The 27,150-nt window shown below is 43.3% G+C and overlaps 1 protein-coding gene across 1 annotated transcript in view; it reads left to right on the top strand.

Moving 5' to 3' along the window:
• The first annotated feature begins 2,162 nt into the window (after positions 1-2,162).
• The window catches only part of TFAP2D (transcription factor AP-2 delta), a 79,474-nt gene continuing 54,486 nt past the window's right edge, over positions 2,163-27,150 (top strand). Inside the window, exons 1-3 of the mRNA XM_077293090.1 lie at positions 2,163-2,449; positions 3,043-3,537; positions 7,289-7,349. Coding sequence (XP_077149205.1) covers positions 2,411-2,449; positions 3,043-3,537; positions 7,289-7,349 — 595 coding nt within the window. The 5' untranslated portion in view covers positions 2,163-2,410. The remainder of the gene's footprint in view (positions 2,450-3,042; positions 3,538-7,288; positions 7,350-27,150) is intronic.

The following is a 27,150-nucleotide window of genomic DNA, read 5'->3' on the forward strand; positions in this document are numbered from 1 at the left end:
GAGATACAATACAATGTGTACACCACACTTTAGATATAATACAACACATATTATCCTTCTAAAACTGCAATATATGCATAGAAACCCCTACAGTCACTAACACATGGCAGACACAGTGGAGAACCAGGTGCTGCTGCTGCAGATATTCGGACATAGAGATGGTTCCAGTTTTTTTTTCAGTTTTAATTATAATCGATGATTGAAGATTTTCCTGTTGAAGAAAATAAGAATATAGAGAATTTCACAAGATTAAGGGACATGAATTATAACAAGCCTTAAGGTACATGGCATGATACAAATGAATGATATTTCATTGTATTGATGATATATAGTGGAAAAAATCATAAGTTATGTCACAAAACAGATTAAACAACACAATAAAATAAGTTTTATGATATAACATGTCCTGTAATATAAAATTAGGATGCATGACAACCAAGTGGTAGAAGGAGTAAAATTAAATGAAGAGAAGATCAGATATAAAGCATTAAGTTCTTGCTTGATTTAGTATTCCATATAGTGTGGAAGACAAAGACCTAAAAAAAAGAAAACAAAGAAAATTATATAAAAAAAAAAAACAAGTTATGGTATAAGACATCACTTCTGTCATTAAGTGTGTATATAGCATAGCCTTATGACCAAAGACTGTAGGACACCAAGACATGAAGTCACAAGTTGATAATGTGAGTAGACTTGTATAATCTGTATACCTAGAGGGGAGATTGGTGCAGAAGAGCCCAGAGAAGTGTCAGTCCTCTACACCATACCTGTACACATCACACATATATCATCATCACCCTTACAATAGTTTATTGAAACTTGTAACTAAAATCCAAGTTTGCAAGCCAACTCCTGCACCCATCTATGAGGCAGGGCTAGTGATGCACAAACCATACCAACAAAGTAACCAGATGTTGATAAATGTTCTTCATCCTCCTTAAGAAAGCCTCCATCCAACCCCTCAGCATCTTCTCCATATTCCATTTTGTACATAGTAATATTTTTGTGTGTGTGCTCCTGTAGGTTGAAGCCCAGAAGTTGCTTGCAGTTTTATCTTCTGCTCCTCCTTCGTTCCATTCATGGTGCCTTCCTCAGACCTCCTCCTCCTTCTCCTGCTCCTCCTCCTCCTTGTGTTTTATTTGATTAAGTGAAATGGAGCACATTGGCTTGATGAGGCTGCTAATAACACGTAGATCAGGCTTTTTTTTTTTTTTGCTGTTGACCCCTATGAAGGGCTACTGAGATGCACTTCACCCACAATGAGCCTTTGGCTTCTAGGCGTGTGCCTTTGTCCATTAAGAAGAAGCACTTGAATGACAGCTTCTTAAGACATAAAAAAAAGAGTCTAGCCAACCCCCCTCACTAAACCATGACCCTTTTCCAGCTTTTTAGTCTTTGTTTGCCTGCGGCACCCTTATTAAGACACCTTCCTCGTTTTTTAACACTTGAAAGCAAGACCATATTAACTCCCAATTAAAAAAAAAAAAAACAGTCTCACTCCTAATGTCTCCACTTCTGAGGAGTTGTCTGGTATCACAATCCACACATTCGATTGCCGCCTATATATTCCTCGGTCTACCCCTTCACATGTGTCCCTTACATTTGTATCCCCAACCTGTTTGCTTTGTGTAAAAAAAACAAAACATAAATCGAACGTGTATCAAAATGTATCAAAAAATCTGTTAACGTTCCATTCGAATTCGATTCAAAACGATACATTGTTTCTCTAATGTAACCGTTACAATCGATTTATTTCTATTATTATCCGACTTGTGTCAATATTTACAGTTCTCTATTTACAAATATCGCTAGATTCCGTTTCCTGTGGTTGTTACATCGTAGATTTTTGCCTTTGACATTATTACATTTTATAACAGGTTTTGGTTGGAATTTTTCACAACCCAATAAACTAGTAAAAAAATATATTCTAAAATTCGTAATAAAATGCAGTAAAATAGAATAAACCTAAGAAACAACAACAATAAAAAAATAATAATGAGATTAGAAAGAAATGGATAAAATGTGGAAAGATCCCAGAGATCCCTATTAAGGGGAAGATACAATATTTATTCCTTGTCTCTTGGGATGAAGCTGCTCTATCTATTGTCCTCCCATTTCTCACTGCTGATGCTTAATTTTCAAAACTTCTATATTGCCAAGGGACCTACGACATCAGCTAAAGAATTATCCAGCAACTACAAAATCTGATCCAGGGAGCTGGTTTTGAGCAGAGGGGAAATTTTTTTTTTCCTTGCAGCTTTTTTGAGGGGAGAGTAGGCGAAAAGAAGGTCTGATCTGGTGCTCCTGCAAGCCCTGCATTATCTTCTGGAGAACCTACAGGAGAGGATTCTTATAGGAGAAGATAATTCTATTTCTAAGAGATTTATCTATACAAGAAAAAAAGGCAAATATGTCCACTTCATTCCCAGGACTGGTTCATGACTCAGAGGTAATATTTTATCTTTTTTTTTTTATTATTTGCTACTTATTTTATGTTTATTATGACTCATCCTTTCTTTTTTAATCCTTCTTGTAACCGTTGGAGTCAATGAATATATGGCTTCTCCATAAAAAAAAAAAAAAAAAGTTACAGAAGAAGAGATGGAAGGAAATTCGTTATGACATCTGTCGTCTGGAATGGCATTCTGCAATACAACAGTTGTTATAACGAAAAAAAAGTAGGGGAAGCAAAATAATCCCTGATAAAGCGCTGTAATACAGCATAGGGGGGCAATGCTAGATCTCCCAGTGATCATCTCCAGCATCAGATGCTTTGATAGACACACTCAGAGGCTTGTGTGTGGGGAAAGATGGGGTGTGGGGGTTGTTGTTTTTTTTTGTTTGGGGGAGATCATTTCTCTTTTTTGGGGCTTTATTTTAGGGTGTAATATGGGATATTGGATCTTGGAGCTGCTATGGTGGTGCTTTATCTACACTTCTCCCTGCATGGGAAGACTTGAACCCTTGGAATAGAACATTCTGCTGTTATAAATCACAAACCTCTCTTTTTTGTTCCTGTCTTTTTCTTTCCCTTCCTTCTAGATACGTCATGAAGGATCAAACAGTTACCGCCTGATGCAGCTCGGGTGTCTGGAGTCTGTGGCCAACTCCAGCGTCGCCTACTCCTCCACGTCTCCTCTCACCTACTCCACCACCGGCTCCGAGTTCACGTCCCCCTACTTCTCGGCCAACCACCAGTACACCCCGCTGCACCACCAGTCCTTCCACTACGAGTTCCAGCACAGCCACCCGGCGGTCACCCCGGACGCCTACTCCCTGAACTCGCTGCACCACTCCGGGCAGTACTACCAGCAGCTGCACCATGGCGAGCCCGGAGACTTCATCAACCTGCACAACGCCCGGGCGCTCAAGTCCTCCTGCCTGGACGAGCAGCGGCGGGACTTCGGCTGCCTGGACGCCTACCGGAGGCACGACCTGTCCCTGATGGGCCACGGCTCCCAGTACGGCGTGCACCCGGACCAGAGGCTGCTGCCGGGACCCAGCCTGGGGCTGGCGGGGGCAGGGGACGACTTCCAGGTACGGAAAATGCCCCACAGCCTCATCATCATCATCATCATCATCATTATTACTACTATTATTATTATTAATATTACTATTATAATTATCATTATTATTACTATTACACCTGTATTTGTGGCAGCCATCTGCCGGAATTTTATCTTTTTAGTTTGGGTGTGGAAGGGGAAATGCTCTACAATTACCCAAAAAATAACAAAAAAACAAAAAAAAAAAAAACAACTAAGAAACCCTATCATTATCTATCTATCTATCTATCTATCTATCTATCTATCTATCTATCTATCTATCTATCTATCTATTATCAATCTATTATCAATGCATTATCTATCTTTCTATCTATATCTATCTATTTATCTATCTAAAAGAGAGAAAGATGTATATGTATATATACATATATATATATATATATATATATATATATATATATATATATATACCTAGCCATAATATAAATACATGGATAGATGATAGTTAGATGATGGATGGATAGATAGATAGATAATCTATAGATGTAGATACTATGCCTGTATACAAAAAATAAATATTATTGATAGGAATGTATGTATATATATATATATATATATGTCTGTTTATATAGTCATATCATATATATGTATATATATATATACATATATCTATACATCCATAATAAATATACACACACATATATATATACATACATATATATACACATATATTTACGCACACACACATATACATATATGTGTATATATATATATATATATATATATATATATATATGTATATACCTACACCTGCCTATCCATGCTATATATATATATATATATATATATATATATATATATATATATATATTAATTACACACATATACCTCCATATATGTACATCTATGTATCTATTATCTATGTACAAAAAGAAAAGGCAAAGGAAGCACCATCATAGTGGGGTGGGAGCCTCCCATGTATATACCCAACCTTCAATACTGTCCAGGAAAAATAATGGAGGAAAAATTGCCTGCTATTTATATATTTCGGTACGTGAGTGTGAACCTTTTCCAAGCTAGATAAATGTTCCACTATACCTGAACAATTCAGATATATGTCAGCTTTTAAATCAATAAACAAATAAATAGACATCTATTTGTATCTAGTTTGTAAATCAATAAGAATGCTGCAGAAATAAACCCTAAATACCTAAATATATGATACCTTAAAATTATAAATACAAAGCAACAAAAAGTGAATAGAAAAAAAAATAAGTTAAAAATAAAGCGAATAATAAACATATTGTAAATGTAATGTAATTGTAATTTAAAACAAAAAAAAAGAGAATGAAATAATAAGAATTACAACAGTGTAAAACATAAATAGCATTAAAGGGATGGGAGGATTAGAAAATGAGAATTAAAATGACTAAAAAATAATGGAATTAGACATAAGAATCAAATAAAAAGATAATGTGAAAATGAAGGTATGAGGATGAAAAATATAAATAAGATAAAAGAATAAATACAAGTGTGAGAAAACATTAAGTATACGGATAAGTATAAAAATAATAATAAAAATAATAATAAAATAATAACAATAATAATAACAATGATGATAATAATGATAATGATACTACTACTACTAGTAATAATAATGATGATAATGATACTAATAATAATAATAATGATAATGATACTAATAATAATAATAATGATAATGATACTAATAATAATAATAATGATAATGATACTACTACTACTAATAATAATAATGATAATGATACTAATAATAATAATAATGATAATGATACTACTACTACTACTAATAATAATGATAATGGTACTACAACTACTACTACTAATAATAATAAAGATAATTATACTACTTCTACTACTACTACTACTACTACTACTAATAATAATAATGATAATGATAATACTACTACTAATAATAATAATAATTCCAATGATTATCATCTAAAACATAACTAAAATAAATTGCATGGAAAAAAAAATATAATAAAACTAAAGAAAATCTATAAAACTTAAAAGTCAGAGTAAGTGATCGTTAGTAAATGACACCGGGAGAGAGGAAGCGGAGTAATTGTTGGGCGCTGAGTAAAGCAGTGTCAGTAATGGTGACTTTGGTTGTGTCAGGGGGTAAATCCTGTGTTTTTCGCTCCCAGGACAGGCTCTTTAATGGGGATAAAGCCCCCAGTTCTCCATGGCACACCGACCTTTCTTTTTTGATTCTTTTCCTCGTCTGCTGCATCTGTAGCAATGCTTTGTGCATTATGGTTTGTGCATTGTGGTTTGTGCATTGTCACCGAGCATGGCATCATTCAAAAGAGGGATTAGAGAATGTGCAAAAGGGGGAGACAAAAGCTAATTCCCCGGCAAAAGGACACCGTAGTTTATCCAATTTGCGACTTAAACCGATTCAACTGGTCATTTATGCAATGTAATCCGAGCAAGCAGCAGGTTACAAGCTACAAAGAAAATAAAGGACGGCATATTATCACATCCATATACCAGGATACAAAGTAACAACAATCATCAGAATAGTCTGTAGTAAAGAATCTTGTGGAAATGAGAGCCCTCGTGTCTAGCAGGCCCTTATTATGGGGGGTAATTAATGCCTGAGATGTAAATACACGTCCTTGTGTGGGATGGTAATGGAGCCCCCCAATACTTCGCAGGGTGTTTAAGTCAGGGGAACAGATGCAAACAGTCTCGCGGCTGCTGGAAGCATCTTTGAGTCCCCTAAAAAGATTTTCCACGGGCAACAAAAGCCCCTGTCACCCGTCCTCCCATCACCGCGGTAATTTATACCGAGCCGCTCCAGTCCTCTTCTATCGGGATCATAATCACTTTAAGGCAGAACTCAGACGTGTGTTACATTGTGAAGATCTGACAATTCGGGGTCTGCTGGGGGGCACAGAGGTGCCAGGGGCCGACTGCCTGAGCCCACCACTGCCAGGCTGGCTGCAAAGAGAGAGGACATCATAGCTGGGAGATTAGAGAGATTAGGAGCAGAAGGAAACATGGAGACATCTACTCAGAAATAGGCAATATGGTGCATAATCATTATTATAGTGTGTGTGTGTGTAAGGGTGGGGGAAAAGGACATAGATAGATAGATATAATAGATAGATAGATGATAGATAGATAATACATAGATAGATAGATAGATAGATAGATACATAGATAGATACATAGATAAATACATAGATAGATATAATAGATAGATAGATAGATAGATAGATAGATAGATAGATAATAGATAGATAATAGATACATAGATAGATAATAGATAGATAAATGATAGTTAATAGATGATAGATAATAGATAGATAATAGATAGATAGATGATAGATAATAGATAGATAGATAGATAGATAGAGAGATGGTAGATAATAGATAGATAGATAGATAGATAGATAATAGATAGATAGATGATAGATAGATAATAGATAGATAGATGATAGTTAATAGATAGATGATAGATAATAGATAGATAGATGGTAGATGATATATAGATAGATAGATAAATAGATAGATAGATATATAAAAGATAGAAAGATAGATAATAGATAGATAGATAGATAGATAATAGATAAATTATAGATAATAGATAGATAGATAGATAGATAGATAGATAGATAGATAGATAGATAGATAGATGATAGATAATAGATAGATAGACAGATAATACATAGATGAAAGCTTTTGCTGTTTTCTTATTTCCAATTTTTTCACTGCTGAATTTCCCCTTGCAGGGATCGGTGGAGGCCCAGTGTGGACTTGTCCTGAATAGTCAGGGTGGAGTGATCAGACGAGGTAGGTGTCCTCAGTCCTCACCAATCTGTTCTGTGGATTATTTGTCATTCTTATTGTACATCGGGGAAATGCTCGTAGACTTTCGGGCAGATATTATATGATGTTCATCCATACAGAAAAGATTCTTTGAATTTGAGTTTAATGCTGTTAACTTGTACAGAGTCAGTGCCACATGGGCACACAGCAGGTTTACGCTGTTTTTACAGTGACACTTGCTGCAGCCGTCATTGTCTGCAGCGGTCTGCTTATTGGACACTACACCTTCTGTTTCATGTTTCCTTTCTGTTTTGCGTTGTATTGTGGGGATTAAATGGTTAACTGTAAGTCACAGTATAAGGCGTCTAGATATAAAGGCCGCAGATAGTATTATCTTTTCCAAATATTCATTCCTACTATCTATCTATTATCTATCTATCAATCTATCTATCTATCTATCTATCTATCTATCTATCTATCTATCTATCTATCTATTATCTATCTATCTTCTATTATCTATCTATCTATCTATCTATCTATCTATCTATCTATCTATCTTTTATCTATCTATCATCTATCTATTATCTATTATCTATCTATCATCTATCTATTTATTATCTATCTATCTATCTATCTATCTATCTATCTATCTATCTATCTATCTATCTATCTATCATCTATCTATTATCTATCTATCTATTATCTATCTATCTATCTATCTATCTATCTATCTATCTATCTATCTATCTATCTATCTATCTATCTATTATCTATCTATCATCTATCATCTATCATCTATCTATCTATCTATCTATCTATCTATCTATCTATCTATCTATCTATTATCTATCTATCTATCTATCTATCTATCTATCTTTTATCTATCTATCTATCATCTATCTATTATCTATTATCTATCTATCATCTATCTATCTATTATCTATCTATCTATCTATCTATCTATCTATCTTTTATCTATCTATCATCTATCTATTATCTATTATCCATCCATCATCTATCTATCTATCTATCTATCTATCTATCTATCTATCTATCTATCTATCTTTTATCTATCTATCATCTATCTATTATCTATTATCCATCCATCATCTATCTATCTATCTATCTATCTATCTATCTATCTATCTATCTATCTATCTATTATCTATCTATCTATCTATCTATCTATCTATTATCTATCTATCATCTATCATCTATCATCTATCTATCTATCTATCTATCTATCTATCTATCTATCTATCTATCTATCTATCTATCTATTATCTATCTATCTATCTATCTATCTTTTATCTATCTATCTATCATCTATCTATTATCTATTATCTATCTATCATCTATCTATCTATTATCTATCTATCTATCTATCTATCTTTTATCTATCTATCATCTATCTATTATCTATTATCCATCCATCATCTATCTATCTATCTATCTATCTATCTATCTATCTATCTATCTATCTATCTATCTATCTATCTATCTATCTATCTATCCTCCTATCTATCTCATCTATGTATGAGGCTTTTATGCACAATAGTACTGCACGGACTGGAGCTGTAGGAGAACTGGTAGCAAAACACTGTGAGTAAGCAGCAGACTGCAATAACATGTAACCTCTAGATTCCACGGAGTAATATTAATATTAATTTTGCAGTAATTAAAAAATAAAACATTAAGGGAATGCATATATAGTTGTGTGTATTAATATATATACAGAGCCAAATTCAGCACAGCTGTATGTCATATATACCAGTGTCTGTGTGTGTGCTTACATACATGTACTCCTTATAATGGGAAACATGCAACCAGCAGTAAGGATTGGCGATTTCCTGGGGCAGCGCGGTATAGGGAGGTGTGGACCGGCTGGTGCTGAACGGACAGCTCCGCTCACTGCGCCTGCGGCACCAGCACCTGCCCTGCACACACCTCTATTATTATCATTACTATTATTATTATTATTATTATTATTATTATTATTATTATTATGATGCAGCTCCTACATTAATACAGCACTATGCATTTAGCCTTGAGAGGCAATAAGGCAAAAATATTTTATCTTTATCACTATGTGTTACCATAGTTATAAGAGTCTTACACTATGTACTATTCTACACAGGATTTATTTTTATACATCACTATATAATATCTAATACTGTATCAATATGAGACGTATCTAATAATATGGGCAGCTCTGGAAACAGGTAACGGCCAGCTAAATACAGAACGAATGACCTCATTATAGGACATAATAGTGATAGAAATAGCATGGACTGTAATGGCAACTATTACACCCAAAGGGACATTATCTCTCTATCATCTATCTATCTATCTATCTATCTATCTATCTATCTATCTATCTATCTATCTATCTATCTATCTATCTATCTATCGATCTATCATCTATTATGTATCTATTATCTATCTATGTGTATATATATATAGCTAAATGGGTAGATAGATACAGATATATTCACACTGTTAATGTATAACCCTATTGTATATAAATATAATAAATAAAAAGTATTATTTATATATATATATATACAGTATATATATATATATATATATATATATATATATATATATATATATACTGTATATATGTATGATTTATTTATTCTTTTTTTATTTATTCTTTTTTTACCTTTTGCTTTTTCTACACCTTAGTAAGCCAAAGGGCTGACCCAGAATTCATTGAAGGAAGTGGTGAATAGATGAGGGGCGCAGTTTTTCGATCCTTTGACGCGAGCGTTATGAATACATCTGCTTTCATCTAGGATGTGTTAGATGGACACAAAAACCAAAAAGTCCGTCTAATCTACTGTCGCAGGGTGGATCCATTGTTCTCTGTGACCAGTGATGCTGTTCAATGGGAACATTAATAGGAAATGTAATAAAATGTGTAAATAAATCTCTATATATAAATGTGCTGCTATAAGAGGAGCTGTGTGTCACCCATTCCCTGAGACCCTCCGCAGTTTTATACTCAGCTGTGAGTAATGTTAACAGCAATTTCTATAAAAGATTTTCCTTTCCGGCTTCAGGCCTAGTGTCCCATTGGTCCTTTCATACAGATGGGTGTTGTACGTTGTTTGAGCGCCTTGTTTTGGGGAATGTTCTAGCACAAGGCCTGGGATCATAGGGTTCAGATATAATATTTGCAGCTGAAGTGACGCAAAGATCCCGCTGCTATCACTTCTCGTTAACGGTGTGCACCGCATCCCCTCCAGCTCCTCCACTCTCCCCATCACAACCAATAATCTTTACTCTGCCCGCTTCTTGTGTATCGATGCTTTTCGCAGCCTAAGGCACCTACTTTGATATGCTAATATTTCCGAGTAGCAAACTCTGCAGAGATCATATTAATGTTGTTCATACAGAGTCGAGCTTTTGCCTTAGTTGAATATTCAGATAACCAATTTCAAAAGAAATTACTAAGAAGCCGGGCCGCTATTTACAGGAGCAGGCAGTGTTTTTAATCATTAAAAAAAAAAAAAAAAAAAACTTTTTTTTTTTTTTGTACCATTTTTTTTCGAGAACTGATGCTTAGTTAAAAAGATCAGCGTGTTTTCTGAAGAATTTGTTTGATAAAAAAAAGTCAAATGTGCAGCTGTATGGAGTGGAGCTTAATGTATAAGGTTGGGGATGAGCCTCTTAATATTTGAAGACAAAGAGAGAGAGAGAGAGAGAAAAAAAAGAAAAACGTGGTGACATTTTGGCCCGTACCGTTTCATGATATCTCGATGATGGAGTCCAAAAAAACTCATGTTCCTCTTTGTGATCATGCAGCCTGGACGCCCCAGGCAAATTTCAAAAAAGCTTAAATACTACTATCGCCTCTAGGCCATGAAGAGAGGACAAGACTACCGGCAACAAGGTTTTTTTTCTTCCGTTTGCCCTTGGCAACATAAAATACAAACTACTTTGAATCAAAACATTTTTGGGGAATTAATATGATCTGAAATCCTTTCAGTTTTAAAAGATCTTGAGATTGTCAAATCGCTTAGAGGTGACTGACATGCGGATGGCGAGGCGTTTACCGCGAGACGGAGATGTCAGATCTTATTTGGTTAAAAACTCTAGGCCAGGCCTGAATCACTGCAGTAATAGCTGCCACTTAGCGGAGGGCCATTCATCACTGCCTGGATGCCCTGGATGCCAGGGCAAAGGGTTCACTGGAGGCTTCAGTCATCGTAAGCGAGAACCACCCAACCCATCACTTTATGAGTCTATGTCTGCTAAGTAGCAGGAGGCCGTTCACCGATGCCAGGATGCCAGGGCAAAGGGAAAGTAAGGGAGAAGTAACCAACCCATCACTCCATAAGTATATGTCTACTACGTAGAAGGAGGCCGTTCACCGATGCCAGGATGCCAGGGCAAAGGGAACGTAAGAGAGAAGTACCCAACCCATCACTCCATGAGTCTATGTCTGCTAAGTAGCAGGGGGCCATTCACCGATGCTAGGATATCAGGGCAAAGGGAACGTAAGGGAGAAGTACCCAACCCATCACTCCATGTGTCTATGTCTACTAAGGAGCAGGGGGCCGTTCACCGATGCCAAGAAGTCAGGGCAAAGGGAACGTAAGAGAGAAGTACCCAACCCATCACTCCATGAGTCTATGTCTGCTACGTAGCAGGAGGCCGTTCACCGATGCCAGGAAGTACAGGGCAAAGGGAACGTAAGGGAGAAGTACCCAACCCATCACTCCATGAGTCTATATCTGTCAAGTAGCAGGGGGCCGTTCACCGATGCCAGGATGCCAGGGCAAAGGGAACATAAAGGAGAAGTACCCAACCCATCACTCCATGAGTCTATATCTGTCAAGTAGCAGGGGGCCATTCACCGATGCTAGGATATCAGGGCAAAGGGAACGTAAGGGAGAAGTACCCAACCCATCACTCCATGTGTCTATGTCTACTAAGGAGCAGGGGGCCATTCACCGATGCCAAGAAGTCAGGGCAAAGGGAACGTAAGGGAGAAGTACCCAACCCATCACTCCATGAGTCTATGTCTGCTACGTAGCAGGAGGCCGTTCACCGATGCCAGGAAGTACAGGGCAAAGGGAACGTAAGGGAGAAGTACCCAACCCATCACTCCATGAGTCTATATCTGTCAAGTAGCAGGGGGCCGTTCACCGATGCCAGGATGCCAGGGCAAAGGGAACATAAAGGAGAAGTACCCAACCCATCACTTCATGAATCTATGTCTGATAAGTAGTAGGGGGCCATTCACCGATGCCAGGGCAAAGGGAACGTAAGGGAGCAATACCCAACCCATCACTCCATAAGTCTATGTTTGCCAAGTAGCAGGGGGCCATTCACCAATGCCAGGATGCCAGGGCAAAGGGAACATAAGGCAGAAGTACTCAACCCATCACTCCATGAGACTATGTCTGCTAAGTAGCAGGGGGCCATTCACCGATGCCAGGATGCCAGGGCAAAGGGAACGTAAGGGAGCAATACCCAACCCATCACTCCATAAGTCTATGTCTGCCAAGTAGAATTGGGCATTCATCAATGCCAGGATGTGAGGCAATGGGAATGTAAGGGAGAAGCATCAAATCCATCTCACCATGAGTCTATTTCTGCGAAGTAGCAGGGAGCCATTCACTGATGCCACAGCAAAGGGAACATAAAGGAGAAACACCTAACCCATCACTCCATGACCCATTACTATGTTCCTAAATTACTATACTTATATCTTCCAAGTAGTAGAGGGCAATTCATTGATGCCAGGATGCAGGACAAAGGGTGCTCTGGAGATTTCAGTTAACGTACGAGAAAAGCACCCAACCGATCAATCCATGAGTCTATGATAAGTAGAAGGTGGGAATTCATCAATGCCAGGATGCCAGGGCAAAAGGAACGTAAGGGAGAAGCACCAATCCCATCACTCCATGAGTCTATGTCTGATAAGTAGAAGGGGGGCATTCATCAATGCCAGGATGCCAGGGCTAGGGGTGCACTGCAGATTTTAGTCTAGTGATGCAGTAGGAGCATAGTATGAGTCTATGAGATGATGTGACGGGTGAGATGCGTCCACCATATGTTGACTGAATCCACCCTACCCATCACTTCATGACTGCCCTTCTTCATTACTCAACTAATATCAACTAAATAGCAGAAAGCCATGTGTCAACGCTTGGACGCCAGGCCAAAGAGTAGACTGGGGGCTTCAGTCAACATTAGAGAAAACCATCTTACCAGTCACTTTATCTCATAGACTCGTTAGATGTTGCTGCTGCATTTCTAGACTAAGCATAGACCAATAACTGCCACCTAGCAGAAGGCCATTTATTAAGACCAGGATGCCAAAACGAGTTGTGTGTGAGAAACTCCAGTCATTTGGGCAGCATGGTGGCTCAGTGGTTAGCACTGTGGATTTACAATGCTGGCGTCCTGGGTTCAAAGGCTACCAAGGACAATATCCGAAAGGAGTTTGTATGTTCTCCTCCGGTTTGCATGGATTACCTCTGCGTTCTCGAGTTTTCTCCCATACTCCAAAGACATCTGGACAGGGAATATAGATCTGCCATAAAGTATAGGATCACTCATCAAAGCCACGATGCCAAGGCATGGGGTATAACAGAGTCATCGGTTGTAACAAGAAAAATACACTCTACCCATCACTTCATCGTCATAGTCAAGGGTCTAGGGATGACTACACGAATCACTAGAATATTACCTACTAAGGAGAAAGCCATGCCACTCCATGGGGTGGAGTGACATCTTTAAGGAAGGGAAGCCATCGTCACTTCATCCCTTAGACTCATAATTTGTTTCTGCTGCATCACGATACTAATATTGGCCAGGCATCACTGCCAGGATGCCAGGCTAAAGGGTCTACTGGCTTCAGTCAATATAAGGGAAAAATACCCCACCATTCACCTCATCCAGTAGACATATACAATGTTCCTACTGCATCATAGACTATAGACTAATCATAGAAGTTGTCATTCATGAATGCCAGGATGCCAAGGAAAAGGTTTGATTGAAGGCTTCAGGCAATATATGAGAAAGACGTTCTTACCATCACCTCATCCCATAGTCATGTTTCCACTGCGTTACTAGACCAATTTCTAGAGTAATAGCAACACTTAGCAAAGAACCATTCATCAATGCCAGGGCAGCGGATGTACTGGTCTTCAGTGAATATAAGGGAATGGTAGCCTATCTGCCACTTTACCATAGACTTGCGGCATCTCTATACTAGTGTTGGCCAACAACAAAGAGCCATTATGTCAAGACAACGGCCATCCATTAATGCCAAGATGATAAGAACTCATGGGAGGTCCATTCCCACTTCATCCAATCAACAAAGCTACCACTTAGCAGACGGCCGATCATCTAAGACACAATGCCAGGGTCTAGGATGAGAGGGAAACCGGTCATTATAAGACCTTTCACCCATGTAACATATTCCTCCTGAATTACTAGAATAAGATCCCCCACATAAGAGGGTGTCATATATCAATGGCGAGGTGCCACGTATCAATGTCTGGGTGCCACGTATCAATGTCTGGGTGCCACGTATCAATGTCTGGGTGCCACGTATCAATGTCTGGGTGCCACGTATCAATGTCTGGGTGCTATGTATCATGCCTGGGTGCCGTATATCAATGCCTAGGTGCCACGTATCAATGCCTGGTTGCCATGTATCAATGTCTTGGTGTCATATATCAATGCCGTGGTGCCACATATCAATGTCTGGGTGCCTTGTACTAATGTCTGGGTGCCATGTATCAAGGCCTGGGTGCCATATATCAATGCCTGGGTGCCATGTACCAACGTCTGGGTGCCATGTATCAATGCCTGGGTGCCATGTATCAATGCCTGGGTGCCATGTATCAATGCCTGGGTGCCATGTATCAATGTGTGGGTGCCATGTATCAATGTCTGGGTGCCATGTATCAATGCCTGGGTGCCATGAATCAATGCCTGGGTGCCATGTATCAATGCCTGGGTGCCATGTATCAATGCCTGGGTGCCATGTATCAATGTCTGGATGCCATGTATCAATGCCTGGATGCCATGTATCAATTCCTGGGTGCCATGTATCCATGCCTGGTTGCCATGTATCAATTACTGGGTGCCATGTATTAATGCCTGGGTGCCATGTATCAATGCCTGGGTGCCATGTATCAATGCCTAGGTGCCATGTATCAATGCCTGGGTGCCATGTATCAATGTGTGGGTGCCATGTATCAATGCCTGGGTGCCATGTGTCAATGTGTGGGTGCCATGTATCAATGTCTGGGTGCCATGTATCAATGCCTGGGTGCCATATATCATACCTGGGTGCCATGTATCAATGCCTGGGTGCCATGTATCAATGCCTGGGTGCCATGTATCAATGCCTGGGTGCCACATATCAATGTCTGGGTGCCATGTATCAATGTCTGGGTGCCATGTAGCAATGCCAAGGTGCAGTATATAAATGCCTGGGTGCCATGTTCAAGGCCTTGGTGCAATGTATCAATTTCTGGTTGCCATATAGCAATGCCTGGGTGGCATGCATCAGTGCTTGGGTGCCATGTATAGATGCCTGGGTGCCTTGTTCAAGATCTGGGTGCAATATATCAATGCCTTGGTGCCATATATCATACCTGGGTGCCATGTATCAATGCCTGGATGCCATGTATCAATGCCTGGGTGCCATGTATCAATGCCTGGGTGCCATGCATCAACGCCTGAGTGCCATATATCAATGTCTGCGTGCCACGTATCAATGTCTGGGTGCCACGTATCAATGTCTGGGTGCCACGTATCAATGTCTGGGTGCTATGTATCAATGCCTGGGTGCCGTATATCAATGCCTGGGTGCCACGTATCAATGCCTGGGTGCCATATATCAATGCCGTGGTGCCACATATCAATGACTGGGTGCCTTGTATCAATGCCTGGGTGTCATATATCAATGTGTGGGTGCCATGTATCAATGCCTGGGTGCCATGTATCAATGCCTGGGTGCCATGTATCAATGTGTGGGTGCCATGTATCAATGCCTGGGTGCCAAGTATCAATGCCTGGGTGCCATGTATCAATGTGTGAGTGCCATGTATCAATGTCTGGGTGCCATGTATCAATGCCTGGGTGCCATGTATCAATGCCCGGGTGCCAAGTATCAATGTCTGGGTGCCATGTATCAATGCCTGGGTGCCATGTACCAACGCCTGGGTGCCATGTATCAATGCCTGGGTGCCATGTATCAATGTCTGGGTGCCATGTATCAATGCCTGGGTGCCATGTACCAACGCCTGGGTGCCATGTATCAATGCCTGGGTGCCATGTATCAATGTCTGGGTGCCATGTATCAATGCCTGGGTGCCATGTATCAATGCCTGGGTGCAATGTATCAATGCCTGGGTGCCCTGTATCAATGCCTGGGTGCCATATATCAATGCCTGGGTGCCATGTACCAATGCCTGGGTGCCATGCATCAACGCCTGGGTGCCCTGTATCAATGCCTGGGTGCCATGTATCAATGCCTGGGTGCCATGTATCAATGCCTTGGTGCCATGTATCAATGTCTGGGTGCCATGTATCAATGCTTGGGTGCCTTGTATCAATGCCTGGGTGCCATGTATCAATGCTTGGGTGCCATGTATCAATGCCTGGGTGCCATATATCAATGTCTGGGTGCCATGTATCAATGCCTTGGTGCCATGTATCAATGTCTGGGTGCCCTGTATCAATGCCTGGGTGCCATGTATCAATGCTTGGGTGCCTTGTATCAATGCCTGGGTGCCATGTATCAATGTTTGGGTGCCATGTATCAATGCCTGGGTGCCATGTATCAATGCCTGGGTGCCATGTACCAACGCCTGGGTGCCATGTATCAATGCCTGGGTGCCATGTATCAATGTCTGGGTGCCCTGTATCAATGCCTGGGTGCCATGTATCAATGCCTGGGTGCCATGTATCAATGTCTGGGTGCCATGTATCAATGTCTGGGTGCCATGTATTAATTTTTGGGTGCCATGTATCAATGCCTGGGTGCCATGTATTAATGCCTGGGTGCCATGTATCAATGCCTGGGTGCCATGTATCAATGCCTGGGTGCCCTGTATCAATGCCTGGGTGCCATGTATCAATGCCTGGGTGCCATGTATCAATGTCTGGGTGCCATGTATCAATGTCTGGGTGCCATGTATTAATTTTTGGGTGCCATGTATCAATGCCTGGGTGCAATGTTTCAATGCCTGAGTGCCATGTATCAATGCTTGGGTGCCATATATCAATGCCTGGGTGCCATGTATCAATGCCTGAGTGCCATGTATCAATGCTTGGGTGCCATGTATCAATGTCTGGGTGCCATGTGTCAATGCCTGGGTGCCATGTATCAATGCCTGGGTGCCCTGTATCAATGCCTGGGTGCCATGTATCAATGCCTGGGTGCCATGTATCAATGTCTGGGTGCCATGTATCAATGTCTGGGTGCCATGTATTAATTTTTGGGTGCCATGTATCAATGCCTGGGTGCAATGTTTCAATGCCTGAGTGCCATGTATCAATGCTTGGGTGCCATATATCAATGCCTGGGTGCCATGTATCAATGCCTGAGTGCCATGTATCAATGTCTGGGTGCCATGTTTCAATGTCTGGGTGCCATGTATCAATGTCTGGGTGCCATGTATTAATTTTTGGGTGCCATGTATCAATGCCTGGGTGCAATGTTTCAATGTCTGGGTGCCATGTATCAATGCTTGGGTGCCATATATCAATGCCTGGGTGCCATGTATCAATGCCTGAGTGCCATGTATCAATGCTTGGGTGCCATATATCAATGTCTGGGTGCCATGTATCAATGTCTGGGTGCCATGTGTCAATGCCTGGGTGCCAGGTATCAATGTCTGGGTGCCATGTATCAATGCCTTGGTGCCATGTATCAATGTCTGGGTGCCATGTATTAATGCCTGGGTGCCAGGTATCATTGTCTGGGTGCCATGTATCAATGCCTGGGTGCCATGTATCAATGCTTGGGTGCCTTGTATCAATGCCTGGGTGCCATGTATCAATGCTTGGGTGCCATGTATCAATGCCTGGGTGCCATGTATCAATGTGTGGGTGCCATGTATCAATGCCTGGGTGCCATGTATCAATGTGTGGGTGCCATGTATCAATGTGTGGGTGCCATGTATCAATGTGTGGGTGCCATGTATCAATGTGTGGGTGCCATGTATCAATGCCTGGGTGCCATGTATCAATGTGTGGGTGCCATGTATCAATGCCTGGGTGCCATGTATCAATGTGTGGGTGCCATGTATCAATGCCTGGGTGCCATGTATCAATGTGTGGGTGCCATGTATCAATGTGTGGGTGCCATGTATCAATGTGTGGGTGCCATGTATCAATGTGTGGGTGCCATGTATCAATGCCTGGGTGCCATGTATCAATGTGTGGGTGCCATGTATCAATGCCTGGGTGCCATGTATCAATGTGTGGGTGCCATGTATCAATGTGTGGGTGCCATGTATCAATGTGTGGGTGCCATGTATCAATGTGTGGGTGCCATGTATCAATGCCTGGGTGCCATGTATCAATGTCTGGGTGCCATGTATCAATGTCTGGGTGCCATGTAGCAATGCCAAGGTGCAGTATATAAATGCCTGGGTGCCATGTTCAAGGCCTGGGTGCCATGTAGCAATGCCTTGGTGCAATGTATCAATTTCTGGTTGCCATATAGCAATGCCTGGGTGGCATGCATCAGTGCTTGGGTGCCATGTATAGATGCCTGGGTGCCTTGTTCAAGATCTGGGTGCAATATATCAATGCCTTGGTGCCATATATCAATGCCTGGATGCCATGTATCAATGCCTGGGTGCCATGTATCAATGCCTGGGTGCCATGTATCAATGCCTGGGTGCCATGCATCAACGCCTGAGTGCCATATATCAATGTCTGCGTGCCACGTATCAATGTCTGGGTGCCACGTATCAATGTCTGGGTGCCACGTATCAATGTCTGGGTGCTATGTATCAATGTCTGGGTGCCGTATATCAATGCCTGGGTGCCACGTATCAAAGTCTGGGTGCCATATATCAATGCCGTGGTGCCACATATCAATGACTGGGTGCCTTGTATCAATGCCTGGGTGTCATATATCAAGGCCTGGGTGCCATATATCAATGCCTGAGTGCCAAGTATCAATGCCTGGGTGTCATGTACCAACGCCTGGGTGCCATGTATCAATGCCTGGGTGCCATGTATCAATGTGTGGGTGCCATGTATCAATGCCCGGGTGCCAAGTATCAATGCCTGGGTGCCATATATCAATGCCTGGGTGCCATGTATCAATGTCTGGGTGTCATGTACCATTGCCTGGGTGACATAAATCAATGCGTAGCTGCCATGTTTCAATGCCTGGGTGCCATGTATAAATGCCTGGGTGCCATGTATCAATGCGTAGGTGCCATGTATCATTGTCTGCGTGCCATTTATCAATGCCTGGGTGCCATGTATCAATGCCTGGGTGCCATGTATCAATGCCTGGGTGCCATGTATAAATGCCTGGGTGCAATGTATAAATGCATAGGTGCCATGTATCAATGCGTAGGTGCCATGTATCAATGCCTGGGTGCCATGTATCAATGCCTGGGTGCCATGTATCAATGCCTGGGTGCCATGTATCAATGCCTGGGTGCCATGTATCAATGCCTGGGTGCCATGTAGCAATGCCTGGGTGCCATATTTCAATGCCTGGGTGCCATGTATTAATGCCTGGGTGCCATGTATCAATGCGTAGGTGCCATGTATCAATGCCTGGGTGCCATGTAGCAATGCCTGGGTGCCATGCATCAATATCTGGGTACCATGTATCAATGTGAGGGTGCCATGTATCGATACCTGTGTGAGCAGGTAGTACGTTCATATACTGAGTCACTGTTTCCCTTTCTCTTTGCATCTGGCTAAACAACCGCATGCGCAATTCCAGTACATCTGTGGGGTCCCATGAGTCTCCTCCGGTATGCGCAGCACTTTGTCAAAGGTATCCCGATGTCGGGGGGTTCATAGCATAATTGAGTCACTCGCCTTTCCATCCAAAGCCATCATGGCCACCTCTGCCTGTAGCAGGAGCCATGGGTTACATCTTCATCATTCCCCTAATACGCTCAGTCCAGCTCCATAACATAGTATTATTCCCATTAAATTTCAGGAGGTTGTTTAACATGGCCCCCAGGAAAATGCTGGACCTAGGGCCCTCCCCAGCCGCTTGGTCTGTCACCTCCGTCCTGGTAGACTGCATCCTGCCGACTATGCCAAGTGTGAGCAGGTTGCGGGATGCAGTAACGGACTGGAGGCAGAGAAAGGGTTAACGTGGGATTTATTTATCAGTGTTTACTCCACACAGGGAGAAAAGGGGTTAAACTGATTTGAGCAGTAAATGTTAACTTGGAGTAAAACAGGAGCGGACAACTTAAAGGTGAAGTTCAGTAATGTAACACTTATCAGTCTGACGACGTCAGAATCTGGAATCCTGTAGTCAAGGAGTGGCACCAAGTCTTTGGAGCATAAGGGGTCCGGCGTCGTCCTGAGGAAGATGGCATTCTGGTTCCTGGTGGTGGCTGTGAATCCTTGTAGTCCTGACGGGGGTCCTGGCAGCGGTGGTGAATCCTTGTTGTCCTGATGGGCGTCCTGGGTCCAGAAGACAGAGTGGAGACACCGCCACAGTCTCTAACATTGCCAGAGTAGGATGTTGCTCGGCAGCTGCAAACGGCTGTATCAGGAACAGGATACAGTTCACAGTGGGTCACATGGTTCTCTTATCTCAGCACATAAGCATCTTAAGGCCCCGTCTCACATAGCGAGATCGCTAGCGAGATCGCTGCTGAGTCACAAGTTTTGTGACGCAACAGCGACCTCCATAGCGATCTCGCTATGTGTGACACGTACCAGCGATCAGGCCCCTGCTGCGAGATCGCTGGTCGTGTCGGAATGGCCTGGACCTTTTTTTGGTCGTTGAGGCCCCGCTGACATTGCTGAATCGGTGTGTGTGACACCGATCCAGCGATGTCTTCACTGGTAACCAGGGTAAACATCGGGTTACTAAGCGCAGGGCCGCGCTTAGTAACCCGATGTTTAGCCTGGTTACCAGCGTAAATGTCAAAAAAAAAAAACACTACATACTCGCCTTCTGATGTCCGTCAGGTCCCTTGCCGTCTGCTTCCTGCTCTCACTGACTCCCGGCCGTACAGTGAGAAGTGAGAGCACAGCAGTGACGTCACCGCTGCGCTCTCAGTGTACGGCGGCTCAGTCAGAGCAGGAAGCAGACGGCAAGGGACCTGGACACCGAAAGGCGAGTATGTAGTGTTTGTTTTTTTTGGTAACCAGGGTAAACATCGGGTTACTAAGCGCGGCCCTGCGCTTAGTAACCCGATGTTTACCCTGGTTACCGGGTGCTGCAGGGGGACTTCGGCATCGTTGATGACAGTTTCAACGATGCCGAAGTCGTTCCCCTGATCGTTGGTCGCTGGGGAGAGCGGTCTGTGTGACAGCTCCCCAGCGACCACACAGCGACTTACCAACGATCACGGCCAGGTCGTATCGCTGGTCGTGATCGTTGGTAAATCGCTTAAGGTACCTTCACACGAAGCGACGCTGCAGCGATAGCGACAACGATGTCGATCGCTGCAGCGTCGCTGTTTGGTCGCTGGAGAGCTGTCACACAGACCGCTCTCCAGCGATCAACTATGCCGAGGTCCCCTGGTAACCAGGGTAAACATCGGGTAACTAAGCGCAGGGCCGCGCTTAGTAACCCGATGTTTACCCTGGTTACCAGCGTAAAATCTAAAAAAAACAAACAGCACATACTTACATTCACGTCCCCCTGCGTCCACTTCCTGACTGACTGAGCGCCGTACAGTGAGAGCAGAGCGGTGACGTCACCGCTGTGCTGCTTTCACTTTCACTTTGCGGCGCTGAGTCAGAGGAGGAAGCAGACTGCAGGGGACGCAATGTGAGTATGTGCTGTTTGTTTTTTTTACATTTTACGCTAGTAACCAGGGTAAACATCGGGTAACTAAGCGCGGCCCTGCGCTTAGTAACCCGATGTTTACCCTGGTTACCAGTGTAAAATATCGCTGGTATCGTTGCTTTTGCTTTCAAACACAACGATACACAGCGATCGGACGACCAAATAAAGTTCTGGACTTTATTCAGCGACCAGCGACATCACAGCAGGATCCTGATCGCTGCTGCGTGTCAAACGAAACGATATCGCTAGCGAGGACGCTGCAACGTCACGGATTGCTAGCGATATCGTTATAATGTCGTTTCGTGTGAAGGTACCTTTAGTGAGACGGGGCCTTAAGTCCCGATAGGGGATTTTGTCACTCACAATCTCCGGTGTCAGCATATACTTCGCTTCTCTCTGTCAGCAGTCTCTCTTTGAGGATCTGAGGCCCTTAGGCTTGGGCCTGCTCCGTCCCATTGCACACTGGTCAGAGCCCTGACTATGTCCTCCTGCGCGCTGCACGTTCCGATCAAGTCTGCCCTGCTTCCCGCGTGCTGTAGCTCCACTTGTATAGCCATGCCCCGTAACACTGAGGGCAATGGTCGGTCCCGGGTATTATGCTTTCCCCCGTGCAACTTGGTGACAGCCCCGACAGTTCCGGATCCACAACGGAAAAGGTACTCCTGGTACGGTTGTTGTCCTGACATTCCCCCTATATTTGTGCTCGCCATTCCACGTGCGAGAGTTCCTGTAGGATCCGTTGACATTCTCCTATTCCTTGGATGATTTGTTGCCAAACAAAATGGTCTTACTCATATCTGTTAGGAGCTTTTCTGGTAGTCGAACATTCAGAACGTCGTAAACTAGTAGTAGCCGTTGAATCAAGTTGGGTAGTTGAATCCGGTTGGACTGATGGGGGCTGGGATGCACCCGACTCTGGTAAAACAGCCATTTCAGGAATCTAGGAATCTCAGAAGCCTCAGGTATCTGCTCTTCTTCTGGACCTACTTGGCATGGTTCAAGACATTCTTCCTCTTGACAATTGTAAATAACTGAATGAAGATCCTGGGTATCTTGAGACGCAGGGATGTAGCTTGTTTTGATGTATGACCCGAGCAGACGCATTTTCTTCTGCTTCAGGTTGAACTTCATAGATATGGTGTTTTCTCCTATTGGTACTCCAGTTTGTCTCTATGATGTTTGTCTTGTACTAACATCCGATCTCCAGCCTGCAGAACTGTCCCTCGCAGAGGATCCACCTTTGGATGTTCCAGCTCTTGAAACCTGGTCCGCACAAGACGATGTAATGTCTGAAGCTGATGGCAATGCTCCTGCACCCAGGTGGACACCCCCGTCAGTGGGTAGTACTCCTCTGGGTCCAGTTCCAGCTCTGTAATCTCTTTTCCCAGTCTACCGAAGAGCAGGATGTAGGGATTGTACCCTGTGGTGCCATGTACCCAGTGGTTATAGACCCACACTAAGGGTACCGTCACACAGTGCAATTTTGATCGCTACGACGGCACGATTCGTGACGTTCCAGCGATGCATTTACGATATCGCTGTGTCTGACACGCTACTGCGATCCAGAACCCCGCTGAGAATCGTACGTCGTAGCAGATCGTTTGAAACTTTCTTTCGTCGTCTAGTGTCCCGCTGTGGCGGCATGATTGCATTGTGTGACACAGGTTGTATACGATGTGCGCACAGTAACCAACGGCTTCTACATCGCAAATACGTCATGAAATTATCGCTCCAGCGCCGTGTATTGCAACGTGTGACCGCAGTATATGACGCTGGAGCGATACTTATACGACGCTGCAACGTCATGAATCGTGCCGTCGTAGCGATGAAAATGGCACTGTGTGACGGTACCCTAACTCTGCTACGAATTCTCGCCACCGCACTTTACGGTCCTCCTCTAGGGTTCTCAACATCTGAATGAGAGTCCGATTGAACATGCTCCATTACCTTGAGGATGGTAGGGTGTCGTCCAAGACTTCCCGATTTGGTATAAGAGTTATTCTATTACTTGTCACAGAAAACAGGCACCCTGGTCCGAGTGGATTCTCTTTGGACATCCATACACTTGGATGAAGTTCTTGCAGATGGCCAGTGTTGCAGATTCCGCTGTTTGGTCTCAAGCAGGGGTCACGACAGCAAATTTGGCGAAATAATCTATCATCACTAAGTAATGTTCATACCCCGATGAGCGGGCCTATTGTCAAATAGTAGATCATAAACACTTCTAAAGGTGCCGAAGTCACAATCCTTTGTGTAAGGGCTCTTTGTTCTGGAAGTTTGTCCAACTCACAGCTCCTACAGAGCAGACACACTTCTTCTATTACTGATTTCAGAAAGGGGTGGTAAACAGCTTCTGTAGCCACTGGAAAATCGTATCCTGGCCAAAGTGAGCTCCTCTCTCATGTGCCTCCATGGCCACTTTATGCAACAGCGTCTCGGGAATCACCACTTGTTTAGTGATGGACTGGGCCCGTTGTAATTGGATTTTCCGATATAACAATCCATTCTTCAATTGCATTCTCTCCCATTTCTGAAGAATTTGTAATGACCCGGGAGACAAGGCCTCCCTTCCACTCTGGCGGGGCAGTTGTTTAAGTGCCACCCACTGTTGTATTTGTGCAAGCTCTCCGTCTTCCTGTTTGATCCGTACCCAGTACCACTCATCACGAGGCCCTTATATATTTTCCTGGGGCACTGCTTGTACCTGTTCCTGCGTAGCTGACAACGTCCTGGCAGAATTTCGAAACTCGGGAACTTCTTTACCCTCTAACTCCTCATCTCGGTTAAGACCAGGCATCTCGTGTGTCACTCAAGAGAGTGCATCTGCATGAGTGTTTTCAGCCCCCCTTCTGTAGGCGATTTTATAACGATATTTAGCTATTCGCGCCACCCACCGCTGTTCCAAAGCTCCTATAGTATAATTGAGTCACTCACCTCTCCATCCAAAGCCATCATGGCCACCTCTGCCTGTAGAGCAGGAACCATGGGGTGCATCTTCATCATTCCCCTAATACGCTCAGTCCAGCTCCATAACATAGTATTATTACCATTAAATTTCAGGAGGTTGTTTAACAAGGCCCCCTGGGAAATGCTGGACCTAGGGCCCTCCCCAGCCGCTTGGTCTGCCACCTCCGTGCTGGTAGACTGCATCCTGCCGATTATGCCAAGTGTGAGAAGGTTGCGGGATACAGTAACGGACCGGAGGCAGAGCAAGGGTTAACGTGGGATTTATTTAACAGTGGATATTCCACATATGGAGAAAAGGGGTTAATCTGATTTGAGCAGTAAATGTTAACTTGGAGTAAAACAGGAGCGGGCAACTTAAAGGGGAAGTTCAGTAAAGGTACCTTCACACTGAACAACTTAACAACGATAACGATAGCGATCCGTGACGTTGCAGCGTCCTGGATAGCGATATCGTTGTGTTTGACACACAGCAGCGATCAGGATCCTGCTGTGACATCGTTGGTCGGAGCTAGAAGGCCAGCACCTTATTTCGTCGCTGGATCACCCGCTGACATCGCTGGATCGGTGTGTGTGATGCGGATTCAGCGATGTCTTCTCTGGTAACCAGGGTAAACATCGGGTTACTAAGTGCAGGGCCTCGCTTAGTAACCCGATATTTACCCTGGTTACCATTGTAAATGTAAAAAAAAACCAAACACTACATACTTACATTCCGGTGTCTGTTGCGTCCCCTGGCATCCGCTTCCCTGCACTGTGTCAGCGCCGGCCGGCCGTAAAGCAGAGCACAGCGGTGACGCCACCGCTCTGCTTTAGGGCCGGCGCTTACACAGTGCAGGGAAGCGGACGCCGGGGGCCGCGACAGACACCGGAATGTAAGTATGTAGTGTTTTTTTTTTTTACATTTACACTGGTAACCAGGGTAAACATCGGGTTACTAAGCGCGGCCCTGCGCTTACTAACCCGATGTTTACCCTGGTTACCCGGGGACTTCGGCATCGTTGGTCGCTGGAGAGCTGTCTGTGTGACAGCTCTCCAGCGACCACACAACGATGAAACAGCGACGCTGCAGCGATCGGCCTCGTTGTCTATATCGCTGCAGCGTCGCTTAATGTGACGGTACCTTAATGTAACACTTATCAGCCCGATGACGTCAGAATCTAAAATCCTGTAGTCAAGCAGTGGCACCAAGGCTTTGGCACATAAGGGGCCTGGCATCATCCTGAGGAAGATGGTGTTCCGGCTCCTGGTGGCGGCGGTGAATCCATGTAATCCTGAAGGGGGTCCTGGAGGCGGCGATGAATCCACATTGTCCTGACGGGGGTCCTGGGTCCAGAAGACAGAGTGGAGACACCGTCACAGTCTCTAACATTGCCAGGGTAGGATGTTGCTTGGCAGATGCAAGCGGGTGTATCAGGATATAGTTCACAGTGGGACATCCGGCGTTCTTGTCTCAGCAAGTGTGTGTCTGAGTCCCGACAGAGGACTTTGTCACTCACGGTCTCCGGTGCCAGCATATACTTTGCTGGTCTCTGTCGGCAGTTTCTCATTGAGGATCTGAGGCCTTTTAGGCTTGGGCCTGCTCCGTCCCGTTGCACACTGTTTGGAGCTCTGACTATGTCCTCCTGCGCGCTGCACGTTCCCGCCAAGTCTTCCCTGCTTCCCGCACCCTGCAGCTCCTTTTGTATAGCCGTGCACCCTAACACTGAGTGCAAAGGTCAGTCTGGGGTATTAAGCTTTCCCCCGTGCAACTTGGGTGACAGTACCGACAGTTCCGGATCCACAACGGGAAAGTAGGCCTAGTCCAGTTCTTCTCCTTACACCTGGGTGCCATATATGGATGCTTGAGTGCCATGTATCAATGCT

Source organism: Ranitomeya variabilis, chromosome 2 (genome assembly GCF_051348905.1).
Source record: "Ranitomeya variabilis isolate aRanVar5 chromosome 2, aRanVar5.hap1, whole genome shotgun sequence".
Taxonomy (NCBI): domain Eukaryota; kingdom Metazoa; phylum Chordata; class Amphibia; order Anura; family Dendrobatidae; genus Ranitomeya; species Ranitomeya variabilis.